Source organism: Somniosus microcephalus, chromosome 8 (assembly GCF_052327205.1).
Source record: "Somniosus microcephalus isolate GS21.2 chromosome 8, FLI_Smic_1.0, whole genome shotgun sequence".
Lineage (NCBI taxonomy): Eukaryota > Metazoa > Chordata > Chondrichthyes > Squaliformes > Somniosidae > Somniosus > Somniosus microcephalus.
The window spans coordinates 137,018,913-137,043,290 of record NC_140994.1 but is presented as its reverse complement, the minus strand read 5'-3'; the positions used below and the strand labels follow the sequence as shown (position 1 = coordinate 137,043,290).

Genomic DNA, 24,378 nt, shown 5'->3' with positions numbered 1-24,378 from the left:
TTTAAAATGAAATTGAAAGTTTTGTTTACACTGAGTAAGATGTAATTGAACAAGTTGTCTCTGATAGGAGATGGCATTGTACTCTAAACTGCCCAGGCTTGAGTAACCTTGAGTTTAGCAGTGTTGTAGCTGGGATATTGGTAATATATAACGGTGGACATGTGAAATTTTGGCTAATGATTAAACTCTCGCTTTTCACACACGTCTCCTAGCCCATTGTTAAGATCATTCATTGTCACCTAAATATAAAGCACCAAGAGGATACAGTGGTTACTGGAGCAGCAATCCAGAGGCCTGGACTAATAATCTATAGAACATGAGTTCCAATCCCATTTATTAAAAAATTTAAAAAAAAAAAATCCAGAAATAATTTAAAAACTAAAAAGCTGGTATCCGTAAAAGTGACCATGAAGCTGTTGGATTGTTGTAAAATTCCATCTGGTTCACTGATATCCTTTAAGTTCACTGCCACCCTTATCTTGTCTGGCCTATATGTGACTCCAGTCCCACACCAACATGGTTGACCTTTTTAACTATCCTCTGACGTGGCCTACCGAGTCACTCAGTTATATCACTACCTTCTCGGGCAACGAGGGATGGGCAACAAATGCCGGCCTTGCCAGTGAGAATGAGGGGGAAAAAATGGCTTGCAGTAGGAATACAAGTGAGGCAGCTGAATGCAGACGGTGTGATGTGAGTTAATGGTTTGATAACTGTGTTAATGTCATTCTGTATTTGCACCTTTTCACAACACTGCACTATTTGCATCATAGGTTGTGGAAATTCTCACAATGAGGCTTGATTGTCTGAACCTGATCTTGCTACTGATTTCTGTGCACTGTTTCAATTACTGCTGGAGCGAGAACAGCCAGCAGCAGGTAAGAAAGATCAGGGGAGTTGCTGGGGATTGTGCAGGAGGGAATAAAACGAGACTGGAGCAATGGCAGTGGAGCTTTATCTAAATGAAATTCTCCACTTGTGTAGAAAAATGTAAACGTTGGAAAGTTTATAGAAACACAAGTCTGTCTTTATTGTGCTTTTTATGTGTCTCGAACATCTTGGTGCTACATATACAACAAATTGCTTTGGACTGTGGTGACTGTTATATAGGCCAAACATGGCTGCTATTTTAACACCCAGTAAGGGCCCATGAAAGGAATGAATGGTTAATCTGCTTCGGGTGATGGTGGAACAAAGAAAGTTTGACTAGGACACCAGGAAAACTTCCTGCTCTTCAGAGTGCAGTGGAATTTCTTAAAATGGGCGGACGGTTTAAAGCCTTGTCTGAAGTACAACCCCTTTTACAATGCAACACTCCCTCAGTACTGCACTGGACTGTCGGCCTAGATTATGTGCTCAAATCCTGGTGTGTGGGTTGAACCCACAACTTTCTGATTGAGATGAGTGTGTTATCAATAAAGCCAAACTGGCACTGGAAACGAGAAGAAAGGGGGGGGAAACAAATCTATTTCTCAGCATGTCCCAAACTGCTTAACATTCAATTGAGATGTAGTCACTGTCAAAGTTGACCCGTGTCATTGTTGGCGAGTTGTTGTAGAGTTTCAACTAAAAGGTGTCCATTTTCAAGGTGTGGGTGATGTACTCTTTAAAATTTTGCTGTTGTAGCTTCCCACTGGAACCTCACAATTAGTTTGCTTATGAGAACATAAGCAAAAGTCAACAAGGAAAGCCATTAAGTCCATCAAGTTTGTCCCTGTAGTATTCTAAAACTGTACATATACATTCGCTTCTGTTTTATATGTTGATTTATATTTGTTTTCTGTGGTCGTCCAGACTGTTCTTGGAGGTGGTGGATCTTCCTCTGTTGAAGTGCAGTGCCTTTGCCTGGCATTGACTACTTTGTAAGCTACCCTTTTACTCTCTGAATTGAGATGTGACTCTGAGAGAGGTCTTCAACAGGATCAGAATGCAGGGCGTGCATGCAAATTTGAACGAGTTTGGAGTCTGTAGTGTATGTACTTTGCAGAAGGAACTATATTCTGCAGCCCCTGTATACTGCAGCACCAGTAGTGACCGCCCCTGTATATAAGCCTGTGTAGTAACTTTGCATAGTAGTTCCAGTTTTGTCTCCACTCAGTAAACCCCTGTTGTAACCAACTCGTGCAGTCCGTGTCTCAATTACACACGGACATAATACTGGCGACGAGCAGATCCGAACTTACCTACAGTCTGCACCACCTCATGGGGATCCATCCCTGAAGCGAAGTTGTCAGAGGTCGAGGCCAGAAGGAAGAAAGAAAAAAAAACAAACACAAGAAATGGGCGTCGACCGTGGGCAACCGCCTCTGATTCATCGGAGTTGAAGATTTGCAGGAGAGGCTGTTGAGAGCGGGGCTTGGTTATCCTGTCTATGGTGTTCCAGCTAATCAGGCTGGTGGCAGGCTAGAGCTCGATCGGGTGGCTTTTCAACGGGGCCGAGCAGCGTTGTCGGGAAGAAGAGAGAGGGTGGAGCACACAGGGCGCGGCCGGTACTATGAAGCCGGGCAGTGTACAGACCCGAGAAGAGGGAGGAAAGTGTCCCGTAGGGTTTGCTCTGACGACGGGAAAATAAAAGAAATTAGAAGCGCAGAAAGCCGCGAGGAGCTGCAGTTTGCCATGGGGACCGGGGAGAGCGGCGTTAGCAGCAGCACGGGGGGGGGGGGGGGGGGGGAAAGTGTGCGAAGACCATAGGGTGTCGCCATCAAGGCATAAAAATGCCAGCAACAGCGCTAGCAGCAGCGGAGAAGACAGCGCGGGAGGCGCCATCTTAATCCAGCGGGGAAGAAGGCAAAGCGCGGGAGGCGCCATCTTAGATTTCCAAGATGCCGAAGACTGGCAATATCACTGCCTTCGATAATGCAATAGAAGACTGGACCACGTATGTGGAAAGAGTCGAAGTATATTGCAAAGCAAACGAAGTAGCCGATGAGAAATAGGCATCGGTACTACTAAACTTAATGTGCGCAAGAACGTACGGCCTATTGCGGAACCTGATCACTCCAGCCAAACCGATGGCGAAGAGTTTTAACGAAATTGTTGATATCCTACAGGAACACCTAAATCCTACACCGCTGCTGATAGCAGAAAGATTTAAATTCCACAGGAGAAATCAGCATAAAGATGAGAGCAATGCTGATTACCTTACGGAACTACGCAAGCTATCAAAGCACTGCCAGTTCGGAGCAGGACTGACAGATACTCTACGGGACAAATTTGTCTGTGGACTCGAGTGAAGGAATCCAGAAGAGGTTACTCTCAGAGCTGATGCTGGATAAGGCTTTCAGCTTGGCAGTATCGTACGAAGCAGCAGCAAGGGGAGCTGCAGAAATACAGCAAAAGCCACAGGAATACGGCACCCATGAAATGACACGGGGATTTGCAAAATGTTATCGCTGCGGCAGAACAACCCATGACCAGAAGGACTGCTGGTCCAAGGACAAAATATGCAGGCAATGCGGAAAGATGGGACACATTGCACGAGTTTGCAGGTCTGGAAAGACTAACGACAACAAAAAGGCTACTAAGGAACAGTACAGGAAAGTACAAAAGATGACGGACAGTAGTTCCGAAGACCAGAAGAACGATAGTGAATCAGGGAACAAGAGACTAAGCTGTCTCAAACTTCACAACGTAATCGCGAAAGAGGATCACCGAACCATTTGGGTCACCCTCACGATAGCAGGGTCCCAAGTCAAAATGGAATTGGATACAGGATCAGACCTGACCGTCATGAATCGACGAGACTACGAACGGCTATTCTCACACATACCCTTGAAAGAGACATCCATTGTCTTGAAGACTTATATGGGGCAGAAAGTATACCCCAGAGGGAAAATAAGGGTGCCTGTCGAATACAACGGCAAAGAAATACAGAAATTGTATCTACATACTGCAAGATGGTGGACCACCGTTATTGGGACGTGAATGGATCAGAAAGATAAGTTTAGACTGGCACGCCATTCAGGCACTGACTGGCTGGTAAAAAGGATGACGATGTCACAAATCTTGGCTAACGCTAAAGAGGTAATTCAACAAGAACTGGGAACTCTTAAAGGCGTAACCGCCTCGATAAAAATAGAAGAGAATGCAATTCCCAAGTTTTTCAAAGCAAGACCGGTACCGTATGCAATTCGCCCAGCCATCGAGGCAGAGCTGGAGAATCTGGAGAATGCAGGCGTGTTATCTAAGGTAGACTGGAGCGAGTGGGCGACACCCATCGTTCCTGTCATGAAGAAAACGTTAAACAATAAGTCTGAGGAGCCAAGGAAGGTTCGCATTTGTGGGGACTTCAAGGTGACGGTGAACCCAGTCCTTCACACAGTACAGTATCCTCTTCCGAGGATAGAAGATATTTTCGCCTCACTATCTGGAGGGAAGCGTTTTACAAAAGTTGATCTAGCACAAGCACATTTGCAGATGGAGGTTGAAGAATCCTCTAGGAAGTATCTCACGATAAACACTCACAAAGGTCTTTACCAGTATAATCGACTGGTATTCGGAGTAGCATCAGCTCCGGCGATATGGCAAAGAGCGATGGAACAAGTCCTGCAAGGGATTCCGGGGACCCAGTGTTACTTGGACGACATCCTAGTGACAGGTGAAGATGACAGTGAACACCTTGCCAACCTAGAGCAGGTGCTCACTAGACTAAGAGAACACGGGCTACGAGCCAATCGCCCCAAGTGCTAGTTTTTTAAGAAACAGATATCGTATTGTGGCCACGTGATTGATGAAGAGGGGTTACATAAGTCCCCTGACAAAATTGAAGCGGTAGTTAAGGCTCCAGCGCCTGAAAATGTGTCGCAACTGAGGTCATTCCTCGGATTGGTGAATTACTACCATAAGTTTTTGCCGAATTTGTCCACAATTCTGCATCCACTGAATGCCCTACTACAAACTGGAGTAGCATAGAAATGGAGCGATGAATGTAAGCGGGCTTTTCAGAAGAGTAAAGACCTAATCACTTCAAGAGACGTATTGGCTCACTACAACCCATCACTACCGATAAGACTGGCGTGTGATGCGTCTCCCTATGGCATTGGAGCGGTGCTGTCACAAACTCCTTGATGGTTCAGAGAGGCCGATAGCTTTTGCGTCACGCTCGTTAACTTCAGCTGAGCGTAACTACGCCCAGATTGACAGAGAGGCCCTCAGCCTAGTGTGGGGGGTGAGGAAGTTCAATCACTACCTGCACGGTCAGAAATTTACTCTACTAACTGATCATCAACCTCTTGTCTCCATTTTCAACCCTCAGAAGGGCGTCCCGATAATCACAGCACAACGGCTACAGAGGTGGTCCCTTTTCCTAGGGGCACACCAATATGACATCGAGTACAAAGGAACTAAACAGCATGAGAATGCTGATGGATTGTCGCGCCTACCGTTGCCGACGGTGGAAGAAGCACCTGCAGTGGATCCTGTGGAGATATTCCACTCGACCATAGTCGAATGTCTACCTGTGACGAATGCAAACATAGAAAAGGAAACACGAAATGACCCGACACTCTCCAGGGTCTATGATTTAACGGTGAAGGGATGGCCAGCACATGGCGAACCACTGTTGCCAGCATTCTCGCCGAGAAGAGAACAGCTGTCAGTGTGCAGAGGAACCTTGATGTGTGGATCCAGAGTAGTAATTCCACCCAAATTGAAGGATAGAGTGCTCAATGAGCTTCATGAGGGTCATCTGGGAGGGGTAAAAATGAAGAACTTAGGCAGAGCGTTTGTGTGGTGGCCGGGAATCGATAGAGAAATCGAAGAGATGACCAAGAGCTGTACAGGATGCCAGAAGGTCCAAAACGCCCCACCACAAGCCCCTCTACATCCATGGGAGTGGCCCTCGTCTCCATGGCAAAGGGTGCACATTGATTTTGCTGGTCCATTTATGGACTCGATGTTTTTAATTGCGGTGGATGCACATTCAAAGTGGCCAGAGGTAATAAAAATGTCCTCAACCACCACAGAAATAACTATCACAGTCTTACGAACCATATTCGCCAGGAATGGGCTGCCTGAACAGATTTGCTCCGACAATGGACCACAGTTTGTGTCTGAAGAGTTCCTGAGGTTCTTAAAGAACAATGGTGTTAAGCGTTAAGCATTACACATCCGCCCCATATCATCCAGCCACCAATGGATTGGCTGAGAGGTTCGTTCAAACATTCAAGAAGGCTATCGAGGCAATGTGTAATGAAGACATACCCCTACAACACAAGGTGGATAACTTCTTGTTTGCCTACCAGAATGCGACACATGCGGTTACCAACCAAACTCCAGCCATGATGTTCTTCAATTGAAGACTACGATGCCGCTTGGATTTGGTTAAGCCAAACATCAGAAGAGATGTGGAGAACAGGCAGTTTCAGAATATGAATGAAAGGCCGACCCAGGAGTTTCAAGATAGGTCAACCAGTTTTGGCCCGGGACTACCGCACAGAGAAATGGCAGCCAGCAAGGATCTGTACGCGGCAAGGACCTCTAATGTATACCGTGGACGTTGGAGAGAGCATTGTAAGACGCCATGCTGACCAGATTCTAGAGTCACTGGAAAACGTCAAATCCACACCACGATCCGATACACCTGGTGATGAAACCGAAGTACCAATTGCATCGACCTCAGAATCGGTGATATTGGAAGCAGACGAACCAAACAACGACGTTGATCCCGACTCAACTTTGCCAGAAGAACCTGATACCCCAAAGAGGCGTTATCCAGACAGAATCAGGAAGCCTCCTCAAAGACTGAACTTATAATTGCGTAACTTCAGCTAATGTATCTAGCAACTGTAATTGTAAGTAAGTTATTTCATTGTTAATCGAATGTTATGTACTGTTTAGCTAAAAGGGGAGGAATTGTAGTGTATGTACTTTGCAGAAGGAACTATATTCTGCAGCCCCTGTATACTGCAGTACCAGTAGTGACCACCCCTGTATATAAGCATGTGAAGTAACTTTGCATAGTAGTTCCAGTTTTGTCTCCACTCAGTAAACACCTGTTGTAACCAACTCCTGCAGTCCGTGTCTCAATTACACACGGACATAATAGAGTCTCTATGAAAGTTTCAGTTCATAGTGAAACCCAGTGTTTCTAGCCTTAGTTTTAAGTCATGGTATCCTGCCACTTGCCAACCAATCCTTGTACAATTGAAGAAAGACTTGCTTTTATATAGTTCCTCAGAAACCCATTCTGTCTCTCTATCTAGAAAGTGTCTGCTCTTACTGTGCTGGAACAGACTGAAGAAAATATTGGAAAGCTGGAGGAAGAGACAGTGGAGGATGATCTGGACCCTGAGGACATGGAGGTCTTTTACCCAACTAATCAATGGCAAATAGTTAAACCAGGTGACTTCTCTACCTCCTTGTGCCTCTCTTCCTTGCTCTCCCACTTGAGTCCAGCTTTCTTTTTGCTTTTTTTTTTCCTCGGGAGCTGTTGTGAACAACATTTTGCCACCTCCTCAGTAACATCTGACTACTTTGGGCAGCTCATTACTGTTGCTCAATGTTAGGCATCTCATTGGCTGATTGTCCTTTTGCGGTTTAACCTTGTCTGATGATGTCATTTACCTTATTATTTAAATGTGGAGTTTGCAGAGGAGGAGGAGCTTCAGTTGCTTATATTAAATAAACCAATCTGGGTGATGCTGGGTTGCCCGAACGTCATTAACAGAAAGGCAACTGCACAAGTGCGCCCTCAAAATGAGGAGGCACCACTAATGTAATTAAAAATTAAACATAAAATCTAATTAAACCAAAATAAACTCTCATTACTATCTGTGTCGATAAGACACTCTGCCTTACCAGGTAAGAAGCTATACTTGTTGGGGTTGCCTAATAAAGCTACTGAGTTAGAAATGTGAATGTTTCAGTATAATCTCAAAGTCTAGAGGGTAATTTGACCAGTCAGCTGTGGCAGCGGGGTCCTTCTCTGCAGTCCGTGTATATCAGAAACACTGGCAATTTGCCCGTGATTTTCCAACATGCACTGGCAATGGACATACCTGCCCATGTATACTCCAATTACGCCTATATTCCAGAATGGTGCACTGTATAATGACATAGCTTGGAATTCCCAAGGGCCTTGCCCTCCTCCCATGATTCACTGACTTTTAAAACTCCATATTGGTGTCACCTAACCAGTACTTCTTGATCTACCATCTTTTTTTTCTCACTGGCGGTAGAGTCCTGCACTGAGGAAGGAACTGGGAACAAAGTGGAATAATTAGTAACTTTCAAAAGGTAATTGGATATATACTTGAAAAGGAAAAAATGACAGGTCCATGGGGAAAGAACAAGGGAGTGGGACTAATTGGATAGTTCTTTCAAAGAGCCGGCACAGGAACGATGGTCCGAATGGTGGCCTCCTGTGCTGTATGATTCTAATTTTCAGCTGTACAGCAGTATCATAGTTCTTGGAGTGTAGGGATAATGCCTGTGTGCTGCAGTATAAATCCTGCCCACCCCTTCTCTCTCTCCTCCACCTTCAACTCGCATGTAACCAGGCTTCCGTGATTCTATTTGTGCAGGTCAGGCAATTCCCGCAGGGCTGCATGTTCGGTTAAACTTGGAGACTGGAACAAATGAGGCGAAAATTCCAGATGATGAGAGTGAGAAGAGTGGACTGAAGTACTGGAAACAAGGAAGCAGGTACTGTAGGAATGTTGCACCGATAGAAAGATCTTGTTCTACAGTGAACAGATAGAAAGATTTGAGGATTTTTAACTTTTTTTCAAATCTGTCTCAAAGCAACTGAAGTCTGAGCCCCGATTTTTAACTCTGGGTGCATTTGGGGCAGGCAGGTTGTGGGGAGAGAGGGAACCCTGCCCCGTGGTGAGGGAGGGAGAGAGGGAACCCTGCCCCGTGGTGAGGGAGAGAGGGAACCCTGCCCCGTGGGGAGAGAGGGAACCCTGCCCCGTAGGGAGAGAGGGAGAGAGGGAACCCTGCCCCGTAGGGAGGGAGGGAGAGAGGGAACCCTGCCCCGTGGTGAGGGAGGGAGAGAGGGAACCCTGCCCCGTGGTGAGGGAGAGAGGGAACCCTGCCCCGTGGTGAGGGAGGGAGAGAGGGAACCCTGCCCCGTAGGGAGGGAGGGAGAGAGGGAACCCTGCCCCGTAGGGAGGGAGGGAGAGAGGGAACCCTGCCCCGTAGGGAGGGAGGGAGAGAGGGAACCCTGCCCCGTAGGGAGAGAGGGAACCCTGCCCCGTAGGGAGGGAGGGAGAGAGGGAACCCTGCCCCGTAGGGAGGGAGGGAGAGAGGGAACCCTGCCCCGTAGGGAGGGAGGGAGAGAGGGAACCCTGCCCCGTAGGGAGGGAGGGAGAGAGGGAACCCTGCCCCGTAGGGAGGGAGGGAGAGAGGGAACCCTGCCCCGTGGTGAGGGAGGGAGAGAGGGAACCCTGCCCCGTGGGGAGGGAGGGAGAGAGGGAACCCTGCCCCGTGGTGAGGGAGGGAGAGAGGGAACCCTGCCCCGTGGTGAGGGAGGGAGAGAGGGAACCCTGCCCCGTAGGGAGGGAGAGAGGGAACCCTGCCCCGTGGTGAGGGAGGGAGAGAGGGAACCCTGCCCCGTGGTGAGGGAGGGAGAGAGGGAACCCTGCCCCGTGGTGAGGGAGAGAGGGAACCCTGCCCCGTGGTGAGGGAGGGAGAGAGGGAACCCTGCCCCGTGGTAAGGGAGAGAGGGAACCCTGCCCTGTGGTGAGGGAGGGAGGGAGAGAGGGAACCCTGCCCCATGGTGAGGGAGGGAGAGAGGGAACCCTGCCCCGTGGTGAGGGATGGAGAGAGGGAACCCTGCCCCGTGGTGAGGGAGGGAGAGAGGGAACCCTGCCCCGTGGTGAGGGAGGGAGAGAGGGAACCCTGCCCCGTGGTGAGGGAGGGAGGGAGAGAAGGAACCCTGCCCCGTGGTGAGGGAGGGAGGGAGAGAGGGAACCCTGCCCCTTGGTGAGGGAGAGAGGGAACCCTGCCCCGTGGTGAGGGAGGGAGGGAGAGAGGGAACCCTGCCCCGTGGTGAGGGAGGGAGGGAGAGAGGGAACCCTGCCCCGTGGTGAGGGAGGGAGGGAGAGAGGGAACCCTGCCCCATGGTGAGGGAGAGAGGGAACCCTGCCCCGTGGTGAGGGAGGGAGAGAGGGAACTGTGAAGTCTGTGGGTTGTGCAGTTAATAAATACACAGACTTCAGAAGTAACAAACAAACAGGTCTTTACTATTCGAAGGTCCGGGCGAATCTGCCCCAGCAATCCTGCCACAACACTTATATACTGGTGTGGTCACTATCGGTATTACAGTATACAGAAGCCAAACAAATAGTGCCACACCTAAAGTAGTTCTCTTAAAGGTGAACGGTTGCATTCAATAGTTCCCTTAAAGGTAGACGGGTACATACACTACAATCCTCCTTTTTTAGCTTATTACTTAGAGTCCCCGTTAAACATACATAACTTCAACTTCCTATAAAACAAATTACAGATATATCTCGGTGGAGTCAATGTCATATAAAACAATTTACAGATATAATCTTGGTGGGAACAGTTCACAGGTTCAGTCTCTGTGGAAACAGTTCATAGAGTCAGTCTCTGATCTTGACTCGTTCCAAACAACATCTCTTTGGTGTAGCCGGTTCCCATGGCTAGAGTGACTCCTCCATAGCCTTTTTCTTGACGTAACAGCTTGAACTTTCGTCCTGTTGAACCAGCAGTGCGGACTTTTACAACCAACTGGCTGTCTTGACATTTTCCAGTTTTTCAACTAATTTAGCTCCTCGTAGTGTCCCGCCTGAGATGGTAGAAGTGCTAATATTTTAGACAGTTATTATCTTCTTCTTCTTTTTCTTTTCTGCCTTTTTGAAACTCTCGGAGCTCCTTTCTCGGCTGCCAGCTGTAGCGCCACCAACTCTCTATGTTCCTTAGACCTTAAGTGCTTCATCCGGATTTCAGCACTTCGGGAGTTTTCATCACAAGCTGGGCAGACCACATCCTCGTAATATTCAGTGTCACTCAACAGGTCATGGTAATATTCGGGTTCGTCCTGAGTTAGGCCAGCGAGAGAGCCGCCTTCTTCCTCCTCACCCGTCTGGACGTTAGCTGACGGTGGTTCCTTCCCTAGACATCTTTCTTGAAAAGACTTCTTCATGCATTCATATTCATCCCGCTCTTCCTGGGTTATCTGCCATTCCTTCACGACGGACCTCCTTTGTGAGTTCAATACCTTCCCTTCCATCGGGAATTGCGTTATCAGGCTATTTAATCCTTCTACTGAAGTAACGGTTTCCACATTCTTCTGTTCACCTTGACGTGATTCAACGTACTTTTGGCATCCTTGTACAATTTGTGTTGCCACCTCAGCTATCTCCGTGACTTTTGAGAGCTCCGAACTCGTTCCCCCTGAAGATTGAAGCTCGTGTTCAGATTGTTCCCCTTGCAGAGTCTTGTCCTTCAGCATATGAAGGAGTTGGCTGACCGTTAACTCTTCCCTGGGAACACGGTGGATCAGAGTCTTCTCCATTTCATCCACCTTTTCCTCCAATACTTCCACCTTCTGTTCCTCTTGAACTTTGGCTTTCAGCGCTCGGAAAAGTTGCGCCCTGATGCTCTCTAGTTCATGTTCAGGGACCATTCTTACAGTCTCTGAGTTTCTTACAGTTTCCTTTTCTTCCACTGAAAGGATTCCCAGTTGAATCTGTTCTTCAAGTTGTTGAACCTCGGTCATTGCCGCCTCATATTTGTCTTGGGTGTCCTTCAATGTTTTTATGAGTTCTTGGACATCCTGTCTTTCATGCTCTGCCATGTTTTTCCCCTCTAATTTCTCATCTATGGATGGAACTTCTACCGATGAGTCTGTCTTGGCCTTGAGCTCATCAAGAATTTCCTGCAGCCTTTGGACTTCTTGCTCATGTTCAACCTTTAGTTGTTCATATGCTTCTACTGAAACTAGCTTTTCGGAGGTTGCCGAGTTAACCCCCTCCAGAATTGTAGCCTGAGCCTGTTCATACTGTTCTTTCAACTTCTCACACTCTGCTTGTAAGGAGTCGTAGAGAAGAACTGGGATAAAATCCTGGCTTCCTGAAGATTCCTCTTCCTTTGGTTCATTCTGTAAATATTCTAGTTCCTGAACAGCATCAGGGGAATGTGATTGGTATTTGGCCACGATGGCTCTATGGTCGCTCTCTGCTTGAGCTAGCTGTCTCTGTTGTCTTTCCAGGTTCTCCCATTCGGTGTCCCAGAACTTTTCCATATTTTTCATCTCTTGTACGAGACGGTCACTCAACTGTTCTAATTGTTGTCGTACTTTGACATAAGTTTGAGTCCGAACTCGGTGTTCTTCCGTCGTGGATGAATCCTTTGCTTGAACAGGCTCAGAATTCTCTGTCAACCTGGAGTTCTGCTCTGCAGCTTTATTCTTCTTGGTAACATAAGTCCTTCTGCATGTCTTCGTTTTCTTCCCCATCGTCGGCAAGTCCCTTTTTGCCTTGTCTTCCATATTCGAATTGGTCTTATCATCATCCATTTCAGAATCTGAGCTAATAGCTTGCACCGAGTCCTCCCTCATTATGGCTTTTAGGTAATGCCCTTCCATGTCTATTTTCTTAATCCACTCCCGTCCTAGAAGTGGTGGTCATCCCTCAGGTAATACGTACAAGTTCATTCTTGGGTGTTCTTTACCCCTATCTCTCACCTTGACTCTTATTTTCCCCACGGGGTATACGTTATGCCCCGTGTATGTCTGTAGTACGAACTTGGTATTTCTTAAAGGTATGTGAGAGAATAGCCGGTGGTAGTCCCTTCGGTTGATGACTTATAGAGCTGATCCAGTGTCCAGCTCCATTCTTACTTGGACTCCAGCTATTTTTAGTATGACCCAGATGGTCTGTAGATCTGTTTCTTTACCCACATTGTGGATTCTCAGACTACCCAGCTCCTGGTTGTTTGGGTCTGAGTCTGAATTCTGTTCGTCTGAACTCTTCTCAGCCACCTTGTGTACCTTCTTGTACTTTTCTTGTGGTGGCTTCCTTTGATTGTTGGTCTTTTTCCCGGACCGGCATACCTTCGCGATGTGACCCAGTTTGCCACATTTCCTACACTCTTGGTTCTTAAACCAGCATTGATTCTGATCATGCGTTGCCTTCCCACAACGGTAGCATTTTGTTGTGCTTGAAGTAATTTGGTCCACCCCGAGTGCCGCCGCCTTTAGTTGCATTTCCGCCGTTCCTTTCGCTGCGGCTTCGTGCGATGCAGCTATAAGAACAGCCCTGTCCAGTGTGAGGTCATTCTCTTCCAGTAGTCGCTTCTGCGTCCCTTCTTTGGACAATCCGCATACGAACTTGTCCCGCAGCGCTTCTGTTAGATTCCCTCCGAACTGGCAGTATTTCGCTAGCCTACGCAGTTCGACCAAGTACTCCGCATTGCTTTCGTCTTTCCTCTGCGTTCTTGCGTAGAATTTGAATCGTTCAGCCAGCATCAACGGTGTGGGGTTCAAGTGGTCCTTCAGCACAGCCACAATCTCTTCGAACGTCTGATCCGCTGGTTTATTTGGTGCTATTAGATGCTTCAAGAGCCCGTATGTTTTTGCCCTCATCGAGTTTAGCAATGTTATCGCCTTGTCGTCTTCCTCTATTTTGTTGGCTTCGCAATAGATCTCTATGCGTTCCACGTACGTGGCCCAGTCTTCTATTTCAGAATTAGTCGTTAATATTCCCTCGCTTCGGCATCTTTCTTCCCTTGGGAGCAGCACCAGTATTTCTTTAAGTATTCTTATTTATTTGTTTGTTTCTAAGATGGCGGTTTTCCCGCGAAATCGGCGGTTTCCCGCTCTTCCTTTCTCGCCCCGCCCACTTCAATGGCGGTTTCCCGCTTCTGGCGTCTTCTCCGCCTAATGGCGGCTTCCCGCGTTTCTTCCCGGTGGAAGGGGTACGCTTCCCCCACAGCGGACAGGTTCAGCCGCTGGCTGGCTTCCGCACAGCTCCCCTTACTCGGCTATGTCTTTTCCTCCCGCCCGCACGGCTCTACCGGCGCTGGGTACACCCCGTTAACGGAGGACAGTTCAGCCGCTGGACTGGCTCTCGCGCAGTCTCTCTCTCCGTACCCGGCTCTGTCGCTCTCTCACCCGCACGTTCGGTGCTACCGGCCCTGGGTACCCCGTTGGTGGAGAACAGTTCAGCCGCTGGACTGGCTCTCGCACAGTCTCTCTCCCCTTGCTCGGCTCTGTCTCTCCCCCTCCCGCACGTTCGGTTCTACCGGCTCTGGGTACCCCGCTGGTGGAGGACAGCTCAGCCGCTGGACTGGCTCTCGCGCAGTCTCTCTCCCCTTGCTCGGCTCTGTCTCTCTCCCACCCGCACGGTTCCTGTTCGCCTCCCAGCCCTCTCGCAGACCGGTGTTTCCCTCCCCGGCTGCGGCTGGGTTTCTCTTCCCGCGCCTACTCACAGTCTCAGCGCTTCGTGGCTGCGGTCGCTGCCCGGTTTTCCCGCCGATCGAGGTCCGACTGTCTCACGACGCCGTTGGACCCGACTTTCTGACCGGCTCTGTTCCCCCTCGACCGTGGTCGAGTGCTCTGCCCTTATCCTCCGGATACTTCTACACCTTCCCCTACTCACAGTCTCTTCGGCCGCCTTGTTCCCTGCTGATCGGCTCACTCCGTACCGTGGTAGAAGGGTAGTCAGTGCCTGTTGCAGACAGAAGCTTTTGTTGCTAAAGTCTTCCACCTTTCTCCTGCTGCAGCCTCGTGTTTTCTTCCAGCAGCACGACGAGGGCGGTTGCCTCGCTTCGACGCTGTTCTTGCTTTGGTAGTCTTGCCGCAGGGTACGACCGGACTCGTCGCCACTGTGAAGTCTGTGGGTTGTGCAGTTAATAAATACACAGACTTCAGAAGTAACAAACAAACAGGTCTTTACTATTCGAAGGTCCGGGCGAATCTGCCCCAGCAATCCTGCCACAACACTTATATACTGGTGTGGTCACTATCGGTATTACAGTATACAGAAGCCAAACAAATAGTGCCACACCTAAAGTAGTTCTCTTAAAGGTGAACGGTTGCATTCAATAGTTCCCTTAAAGGTAGACGGGTACATACACTACAATCCTCCTTTTTTAGCTTATTACTTAGAGTCCCCGTTAAACATACATAACTTCAACTTCCTATAAAACAAATTACAGATATATCTCGGTGGAGTCAATGTCATATAAAACAATTTACAGATATAATCTTGGTGGGAACAGTTCACAGGTTCAGTCTCTGTGGAAACAGTTCATAGAGTCAGTCTCTGATCTTGACTCGTTCCAAACAACATCTCTTTGGTGTAGCCGGTTCCCATGGCTAGAGTGACTCCTCCATAGCCTTTTTCTTGACGTAACAGCTTGAACTTTCGTCCTGTTGAACCAGCAGTGCGGACTTTTACAACCAACTGGCTGTCTTGACATTTTCCAGTTTTTCAACTAATTTAGCTCCTCGTAGTGTCCCGCCTGAGATGGTAGAAGTGCTAATATTTTAGACAGTTATTATCTTCTTCTTCTTTTTCTTTTCTGCCTTTTTGAAACTCTCGGAGCTCCTTTCTCGGCTGCCAGCTGTAGCGCCACCAACTCTCTATGTTCCTTAGACCTTAAGTGCTTCATCCGGATTTCAGCACTTCGGGAGTTTTCATCACAAGCTGGGCAGACCACATCCTCGTAATATTCAGTGTCACTCAACAGGTCATGGTAATATTCGGGTTCGTCCTGAGTTAGGCCAGCGAGAGAGCCGCCTTCTTCCTCCTCACCCGTCTGGACGTTAGCTGACGGTGGTTCCTTCCCTAGACATCTTTCTTGAAAAGACTTCTTCATGCATTCATATTCATCCCGCTCTTCCTGGGTTATCTGCCATTCCTTCACGACGGACCTCCTTTGTGAGTTCAATACCTTCCCTTCCATCGGGAATTGCGTTATCAGGCTATTTAATCCTTCTACTGAAGTAACGGTTTCCACATTCTTCTGTTCACCTTGACGTGATTCAACGTACTTTTGGCATCCTTGTACAATTTGTGTTGCCACCTCAGCTATCTCCGTGACTTTTGAGAGCTCCGAACTCGTTCCCCCTGAAGATTGAAGCTCGTGTTCAGATTGTTCCCCTTGCAGAGTCTTGTCCTTCAGCATATGAAGGAGTTGGCTGACCGTTAACTCTTCCCTGGGAACACGGTGGATCAGAGTCTTCTCCATTTCATCCACCTTTTCCTCCAATACTTCCACCTTCTGTTCCTCTTGAACTTTGGCTTTCAGCGCTCGGAAAAGTTGCGCCCTGATGCTCTCTAGTTCATGTTCAGGGACCATTCTTACAGTCTCTGAGTTTCTTACAGTTTCCTTTTCTTCCACTGAAAGGATTCCCAGTTGAATCTGTTCTTCAAGTTGTTGAACCTCGGTCATTGCCGCCTCATATTTGTCTTGGGTGTCCTTCAATGTTTTTATGAGTTCTTGGACATCCTGTCTTTCATGCTCTGCCATGTTTTTCCCCTCTAATTTCTCATCTATGGATGGAACTTCTACCGATGAGTCTGTCTTGGCCTTGAGCTCATCAAGAATTTCCTGCAGCCTTTGGACTTCTTGCTCATGTTCAACCTTTAGTTGTTCATATGCTTCTACTGAAACTAGCTTTTCGGAGGTTGCCGAGTTAACCCCCTCCAGAATTGTAGCCTGAGCCTGTTCATACTGTTCTTTCAACTTCTCACACTCTGCTTGTAAGGAGTCGTAGAGAAGAACTGGGATAAAATCCTGGCTTCCTGAAGATTCCTCTTCCTTTGGTTCATTCTGTAAATATTCTAGTTCCTGAACAGCATCAGGGGAATGTGATTGGTATTTGGCCACGATGGCTCTATGGTCGCTCTCTGCTTGAGCTAGCTGTCTCTGTTGTCTTTCCAGGTTCTCCCATTCGGTGTCCCAGAACTTTTCCATATTTTTCATCTCTTGTACGAGACGGTCACTCAACTGTTCTAATTGTTGTCGTACTTTGACATAAGTTTGAGTCCGAACTCGGTGTTCTTCCGTCGTGGATGAATCCTTTGCTTGAACAGGCTCAGAATTCTCTGTCAACCTGGAGTTCTGCTCTGCAGCTTTATTCTTCTTGGTAACATAAGTCCTTCTGCATGTCTTCGTTTTCTTCCCCATCGTCGGCAAGTCCCTTTTTGCCTTGTCTTCCATATTCGAATTGGTCTTATCATCATCCATTTCAGAATCTGAGCTAATAGCTTGCACCGAGTCCTCCCTCATTATGGCTTTTAGGTAATGCCCTTCCATGTCTATTTTCTTAATCCACTCCCGTCCTAGAAGTGGTGGTCATCCCTCAGGTAATACGTACAAGTTCATTCTTGGGTGTTCTTTACCCCTATCTCTCACCTTGACTCTTATTTTCCCCACGGGGTATACGTTATGCCCCGTGTATGTCTGTAGTACGAACTTGGTATTTCTTAAAGGTATGTGAGAGAATAGCCGGTGGTAGTCCCTTCGGTTGATGACTTATAGAGCTGATCCAGTGTCCAGCTCCATTCTTACTTGGACTCCAGCTATTTTTAGTATGACCCAGATGGTCTGTAGATCTGTTTCTTTACCCACATTGTGGATTCTCAGACTACCCAGCTCCTGGTTGTTTGGGTCTGAGTCTGAATTCTGTTCGTCTGAACTCTTCTCAGCCACCTTGTGTACCTTCTTGTACTTTTCTTGTGGTGGCTTCCTTTGATTGTTGGTCTTTTTCCCGGACCGGCATACCTTCGCGATGTGACCCAGTTTGCCACATTTCCTACACTCTTGGTTCTTAAACCAGCATTGATTCTGATCATGCGTTGCCTTCCCACAACGGTAGCATTTTGTTGTGCTTGAAGTAATTTGGTCCACCCCGAGTGCCGCCGCCTTTAGTTGCATTTCCGCCGTTCCTTTCGCTGCGGCTTCGTGCGATGCAGCTATAAGAACAGCCCTGTCCAGTGTGAGGTCATTCTCTTCCAGTAGTCGCTTCTGCGTCCCTTCTTTGGACAATCCGCATACGAACTTGTCCCGCAGCGCTTCTGTTAGATTCCCTCCGAACTGGCAGTATTTCGCTAGCCTACGCAGTTCGACCAAGTACTCCGCATTGCTTTCGTCTTTCCTCTGCGTTCTTGCGTAGAATTTGAATCGTTCAGCCAGCATCAACGGTGTGGGGTTCAAGTGGTCCTTCAGCACAGCCACAATCTCTTCGAACGTCTGATCCGCTGGTTTATTTGGTGCTATTAGATGCTTCAAGAGCCCGTATGTTTTTGCCCTCATCGAGTTTAGCAATGTTATCGCCTTGTCGTCTTCCTCTATTTTGTTGGCTTCGCAATAGATCTCTATGCGTTCCACGTACGTGGCCCAGTCTTCTATTTCAGAATTAGTCGTTAATATTCCCTCGCTTCGGCATCTTTCTTCCCTTGGGAGCAGCACCAGTATTTCTTTAAGTATTCTTATTTATTTGTTTGTTTCTAAGATGGCGGTTTTCCCGCGAAATCGGCGGTTTCCCGCTCTTCCTTTCTCGCCCCGCCCACTTCAATGGCGGTTTCCCGCTTCTGGCGTCTTCTCCGCCTAATGGCGGCTTCCCGCGTTTCTTCCCGGTGGAAGGGGTACGCTTCCCCCACAGCGGACAGGTTCAGCCGCTGGCTGGCTTCCGCACAGCTCCCCTTACTCGGCTATGTCTTTTCCTCCCGCCCGCACGGCTCTACCGGCGCTGGGTACACCCCGTTAACGGAGGACAGTTCAGCCGCTGGACTGGCTCTCGCGCAGTCTCTCTCTCCGTACCCGGCTCTGTCGCTCTCTCACCCGCACGTTCGGTGCTACCGGCCCTGGGTACCCCGTTGGTGGAGAACAGTTCAGCCGCTGGACTGGCTCTCGCACAGTCTCTCTCCCCTTGCTCGGCTCTGTCTCTCCCCCTCCCGCACGTTCGGTTCTACCGGCTCTGGGTACCCCGCTGGTGGAGGACAGCTCAGCCGCTGGACTGGCTCTCGCGCAGTCTCTCTCCCCTTGCTCGGCTCTGTCTCTCTCCCACCCGCACGGTTCCTGTTCGCCTCCCAGCCCTCTCGCAGACCGGTGTTTCCCTCCCCGGCTGCGGCTGGGTTTCTCTTCCCGCGCCTACTCACAGTCTCAGCGCTTCGTGGCTGCGGTCGCTGCCCGGTTTTCCCGCCGATCGAGGTCCGACTGTCTCACGACGCCGTTGGACCCGACTTTCTGACCGGCTCTGTTCCCCCTCGACCGTGGTCGAGTGCTCTGCCCTTATCCTCCGGATACTTCTACACCTTCCCCTACTCACAGTCTCTTCGGCCGCCTTGTTCCCTGCTGATCGGCTCACTCCGTACCGTGGTAGAAGGGTAGTCAGTGCCTGTTGCAGACGGAAGCTTTTGTTGCTAAAGTCTTCCACCTTTCTCCTGCTGCAGCCTCGTGTTTTCTTCCAGCAGCACGACGAGGGCGGTTGCCTCTCTTCGACGCTGTTCTTGCTTTGGTAGTCTTGCCGCAGGGTACGACCGGACTCGTCGCCACTGTGAAGTCTGTGGGTTGTGCAGTTAATAAATACACAGACTTCAGAAGTAACAAACAAACAGGTCTTTACTATTCGAAGGTCCGGGCGAATCTGCCCCAGCAATCCTGCCACAACACTTATATACTGGTGTGGTCACCATCGGTATTACAGTATACAGAAGCCAAACAAATAGTGCCACACCTAAAGTAGTTCTCTTAAAGGTGAACGGTTGCATTCAATAGTTCCCTTAAAGGTAGACGGGTACATACACTACAGGAACCCTGCCCCGTGGTGACGGAGGGAGGGAGAGAGGGAACCTTGCCCCGTGGTGAGGGAGGGAGGGAGAGAGGGAACCCTGCCCCGTGGTGAGGGAGGGAGGGAGAGAGAGAGGGAACCCTGCCCCGTGGTGAGGGAGGGAGGGAGAGAGGGAACCCTGCCCCGTGGTGAGGGAGGGAGAGAGAGAGGGAACCCTGCCCCGTGGTGAGGGAGGGAGGGAGAGAGAGAGGGAACCCTGCCCCGTGGTGAGGGAGAGAGGGAACCCTGCCCCGTGGTGAGGGAGGGAGGGAACCCTGCCCCGTGGTGAGGGAGGGAGGGAGAGAGGGAACCCTGCCCCGTGGTGAGGGAGGGAGGGAGAGAGGGAACCCTGCCCCGTGGTGAGGGAGAGAGGGAACCGTGGCGAGGGAGGGAGGGAGGGAACCCTGCCCCGTGGTGAGGGAGGGAGGGAACCCTGCCCCGTGGTGAGGGAGGGAGGGAGGGAACCCTGCCCCGTGGTGAGGGAGGGAGGGAGGGGAACCCTGCCCCGTGGTGAGGGAGGGAGGGAACCCTGCCCCGTGGTGAGGGAGGGAGGGAGGGAACCCTGCCCCGTGGGGAGGGAGGGAGGGATCCCTGCCCCGTGGGGAGGGATCCCTGCCCCGTGGGGAGGGATCCCTGCCCCGTGGGGAGGGATCCCTGCCCCGTGGGGAGGGATCCCTGCCCCGTGGGGAGGGATCCCTGCCCCGTGGCGAGGGAGGGAGGGAACCCTGCCCCGTGGCGAGGGAGGGAGGGAGGGAACCCTGCCCCGTGGCGAGGGAGGGAGCCCTGCCCCGTGGCGAGGGAGGGAGGGAGGGAACCCTGCCCCGTGGCGAGGGAGGGAGGGAGGGAACCCTGCCCCGTGGCGAGGGAGGGAGGGAGGGAACCCTGCCCCGTGGCGAGGGAGGGAGGGAACCCTGCCCCGTGGCGAGGGAGGGAGGGAGGGAACCCTGCCCCGTGGCGAGGGAGGGAACCCTGCCCCGTGGCGAGGGAGGGAGGGAGGGAACCCTGCCCCGTGGCGAGGGAGGGAGGGAGGGAACCCTGCCCCGTGGCGAGGGAGGGAGGGAGGGAACCCTGCCCCGTGGCGAGGGAGGGAACCCTGCCCCGTGGCGAGGGAGGGAACCCTGCCCCGTGGCGAGGGAGGGAACCCTGCCCCGTGGCGAGGGAGGGAACCCTGCCCCGTGGCGAGGGAGGGAACCCTGCCCCGTGGCGAGGGAGGGAACCCTGCCCCGTGGCGAGGGAGGGAACCCTGCCCCGTGGCGAGGGAGGGAACCCTGCCCCGTGGCGAGGGAGGGAACCCTGCCCCGTGGCGAGGGAGGGAACCCTGCCCCGTGGCGAGGGAGGGAGGGAACCCTGCCCCGTGGCGAGGGAGGGAGGGAACCCTGCCCCGTGGCGAGGGAGGGAGGGAACCCTGCCCCGTGGCGAGGGAGGGAGGGAACCCTGCCCCGTGGCGAGGGAGGGAGGGAACCCTGCCCCGTGGCGAGGGAGGGAGGGAACCCTGCCCCGTGGCGAGGGAGGGAACCCTGCCTCGTGGCGAGGGAGGGAGGGAGGGAGGGAACCCTGCCCCGTGGCGAGGGAGGGAGGGAGGGAACCCTGCCCCGTGGGGAGGGAGGGAGGGAGGGAACCCTGCCCCGTGGCGAGGGAGGGAGGGAGGGAACCCTGCCCCGTGGCGAGGGAGGGAGGGAGGGAACCCTGCCCCGGAGGGAGGGAACCCTGCCCCGGAGGGAGGGAACCCTGCCCCGGAGGGAGGGAACCCTGCCCCGTGGCGAGGGAGGGAGGGAACCCTGCCCCGTGGCGAGGGAGGGAGGGAACCCTGCCCCGTGGCGAGGGAGGGAGGGAACCCTGCCCCGTGGCGAGGGAGGGAGGGAACCCTGCCCCGTGGCGAGGGAGGGAGGGAGGGAACCCTGCCCCGTGGCGAGGGAGGGAGGGAACCCTGCCCCGTGGCGAGGGAGGGAGGGAACCCTGCCCCGTGGCGAGGGAGGGAGGGAACCCTGCCCCGTGGCGAGGGAGGGAGGGAGGGAACCCTGCCCCGTGGCGAGGGAGGGAGGGAGGGAACCCTGCCCCGTGGCGAGGGAGGGAGGGAGGGAACCCTGCCCCGTGGCGAGGGAGGGAGGGAGGGAACCCTGCCCCGTGGCGAGGGAGGGAGGGAGGGAACCCTGCCCCGTGGCGAGGGAGGGAACCCTGCCCCGTGGCGAGGGAGGGAGGGAGGGAACCCTGCCCCGTGGCGAGAGAGGGAGGGAGGGAACCCTGCCCCGTGGCGAGGGAGGGAACCCTGCCCCGTGGCGAGGGAGGGAACCCTGCCCCGTGGCGAGGGAGGGAGGGAGGGAACCCTGCCCCGTAGGGAGGGAGGGAGGGAACCCTGCCCCGTGGCGAGGGAGGGAGGGAACCCTGCCCCGTGGCGAGGAAGGGAGGGAGGGAACCCTGCCCCGTGGCGAGGGAGGGAGGGAGGGAACCCTGCCCCGTGGCGAGGGAGGGAGGGAACCCTGCCCCGTGGCGAGGGAGGGAGGGAACCCTGCCCCGTGGCGAGGGAGGGAGGGAACCCTGCCCCGTGGCGAGGGAGGGAGGGAACCCTGCCCCGTGGCGAGGGAGGGAGGGAACCCTGCCCCGTGGCGAGGGAGGGAACCCTGCCCCGTGGCGAGGGAGGGAGGGAACCCTGCCCCGTGGCGAGGGAGGGAGGGAACCCTGCCCCGTGGCGAGGGAGCGAGGGAACCCTGCCCCGTGGCGAGGGAGCGAGGGAACCCTGCCCCGTGGCGAGGGAGCGAGGGAACCCTGCCCCGTGGCGAGGGAGGGAGGGAGCGAGGGAACCCTGCCCCGTGGCGAGGGAGGGAGGGAACCCTGCCCCGTGGCGAGGGAGGGAGGGGAACCCTGCCCCGTGGCGAGGGAGGGAGGGAACCCTGCCCCGTGGCGAGGGAGGGAGGGAACCCTGCCCCGTGGCGAGGGAGGGAACCCTGCCCCGTGGCGAGGGAGGGAGGGAACCCTGCCCCGTGGCGAGGGAGGGAGGGAACCCTGCCCCGTGGCGAGGGAGGGAGGGAGGGAACCCTGCCCCGTGGCGAGGGAGGGAGGGAACCCTGCCCCGTGGCGAGGGAGGGAGGGAACCCTGCCCCGTGGCGAGGGAGGGAGGGAGGGAACCCTGCCCCGTGGCGAGGGAGGGAGGGAGGGAACCCTGCCCTGTGGCGAGGGAGGGAACCCTGCCCTGTGGCGAGGGAGGGAACCCTGCCCCGTGGCGAGGGAGGGAGGGAGGGAACCCTGCCCCGTGGCGAGGGAGGGAGGGAACCCTGCCCCGTGGCGAGGGAGGGAGGGAACCCTGCCCCGTGGCGAGGGAGGGAGGGAACCCTGCCCCGTGGCGAGGGAGGGAGGGAGCGAGGGAACCCTGCCCCGTGGCGAGGGAGGGAGGGAGGGAACCCTGCCCCGTGGCGAGGGAGGGAGGGAACCCTGCTCCGTGGCGAGGGAGGGAGGGAACCCTGCTCCGTGGCGAGGGAGGGAGCCCTGCCCCGTCGCGAGCGAGGGAACCCTGCCCCGTGGCGAGGGAGGGAGGGAGGGAGGGAGGGAGGGAACCCTGCCCCGTAGGGAGGGAGGGAACCCTGCCCCGTGGCGAGGGAGGGAGGGAACCCTGCCCCGTGGCGAGGGAGGGAGGGAGCGAGGGAACCCTGCCCCGTGGCGAGGGAGGGAGGGAGCGAGGGAACCCTGCCCCGTGGCGAGGGAGGGAGGGAACCCTGCCCCGTGGCGAGGGAGGGAGGGAACCCTGCCCCGTGGCGAGCGAGGGAGGGAGGGAGGGAACCCTGCCCCGTGGCGAGGGAGGGAGGGAACCGTGGCGAGGGAGGGAGGGAACCCTGCCCCGTGGCGAGGGGAGGGAGGGAACCCTGCCCCGTGGCGAGGGAGGGAGGGAACCCTGCCCCGTGGCGAGGGAGGGAGGGAACCCTGCCCCGTGGCGAGGGAGGGAGGGAACCCTGCCCCGTGGCGAGGGAGGGAGGGAACCCTGCCCCGTGGCGAGGGAGGGAGGGAACCCTGCCCCGTGGCGAGGGAGGGAGGGAACCCTGCCCCGTGGCGAGGGAGGGAGGGAACCCTGCCCCGTGGCGAGGGAGGGAGGGAACCCTGCCCCGTGGCGAGGGAGGGAGGGAACCCTGCCCCGTGGCGAGGGAGGGAGGGAACCCTGCCCCGTGGCGAGGGAGGGAGCCCTGCCCCGTGGCGAGGGAGGGAGCCCTGCCCCGTGGCGAGGGAGGGAGGGAGCCCTGCCCCGTGGCGAGGGAGGGAGGGAGCCCTGCCCCGTGGCGAGGGAGGGAGGGAGGGAACCCCGCCCCGTGGCGAGGGAGGGAGGGAACCCTGCCCCGTGGCCAGGGAGGGAGGGAGGGAACCCTGCCCCGTGGCCAGGGAGGGAACCCTGCCCCGTGGCCAGGGAGGGAGGGAGGGAACCCTGCCCCGTGGCCAGGGAGGGAGGGAGGGAACCCTGCCCCGTGGCCAGGGAGGGAGGGAGGGAACCCTGCCCCGTGGCCAGGGAGGGAGGGAGGGAACCCTGCCCCGTGGCCAGGGAGGGAGGGAGGGAACCCTGCCCCGTGGCCAGGGAGGGAGGGAGGGAACCCTGCCCCGTGGCCAGGGAGGGAGGGAGGGAACCCTGCCCCGTGGCCAGGGAGGGAGGGAGG

The 24,378-nt window shown here is 53.7% G+C and overlaps 1 protein-coding gene across 2 annotated transcripts in view; it reads left to right on the top strand.

Moving 5' to 3' along the window:
- sil1 (SIL1 nucleotide exchange factor) overlaps positions 1 to 24,378 on the top strand; it is a 40,549-nt gene that overhangs the window by 1,150 nt on the left and 15,021 nt on the right. For both annotated transcript variants that reach the window (XM_085995155.1, XM_085995156.1), the window contains exons 2-4: positions 774 to 878; positions 7,203 to 7,341; positions 8,523 to 8,643. In XM_085995155.1, coding sequence (XP_085851281.1) covers positions 792 to 878; positions 7,203 to 7,341; positions 8,523 to 8,643 — 347 coding nt within the window. In that variant the 5' untranslated portion in view covers positions 774 to 791. The remainder of the gene's footprint in view (positions 1 to 773; positions 879 to 7,202; positions 7,342 to 8,522; positions 8,644 to 24,378) is intronic.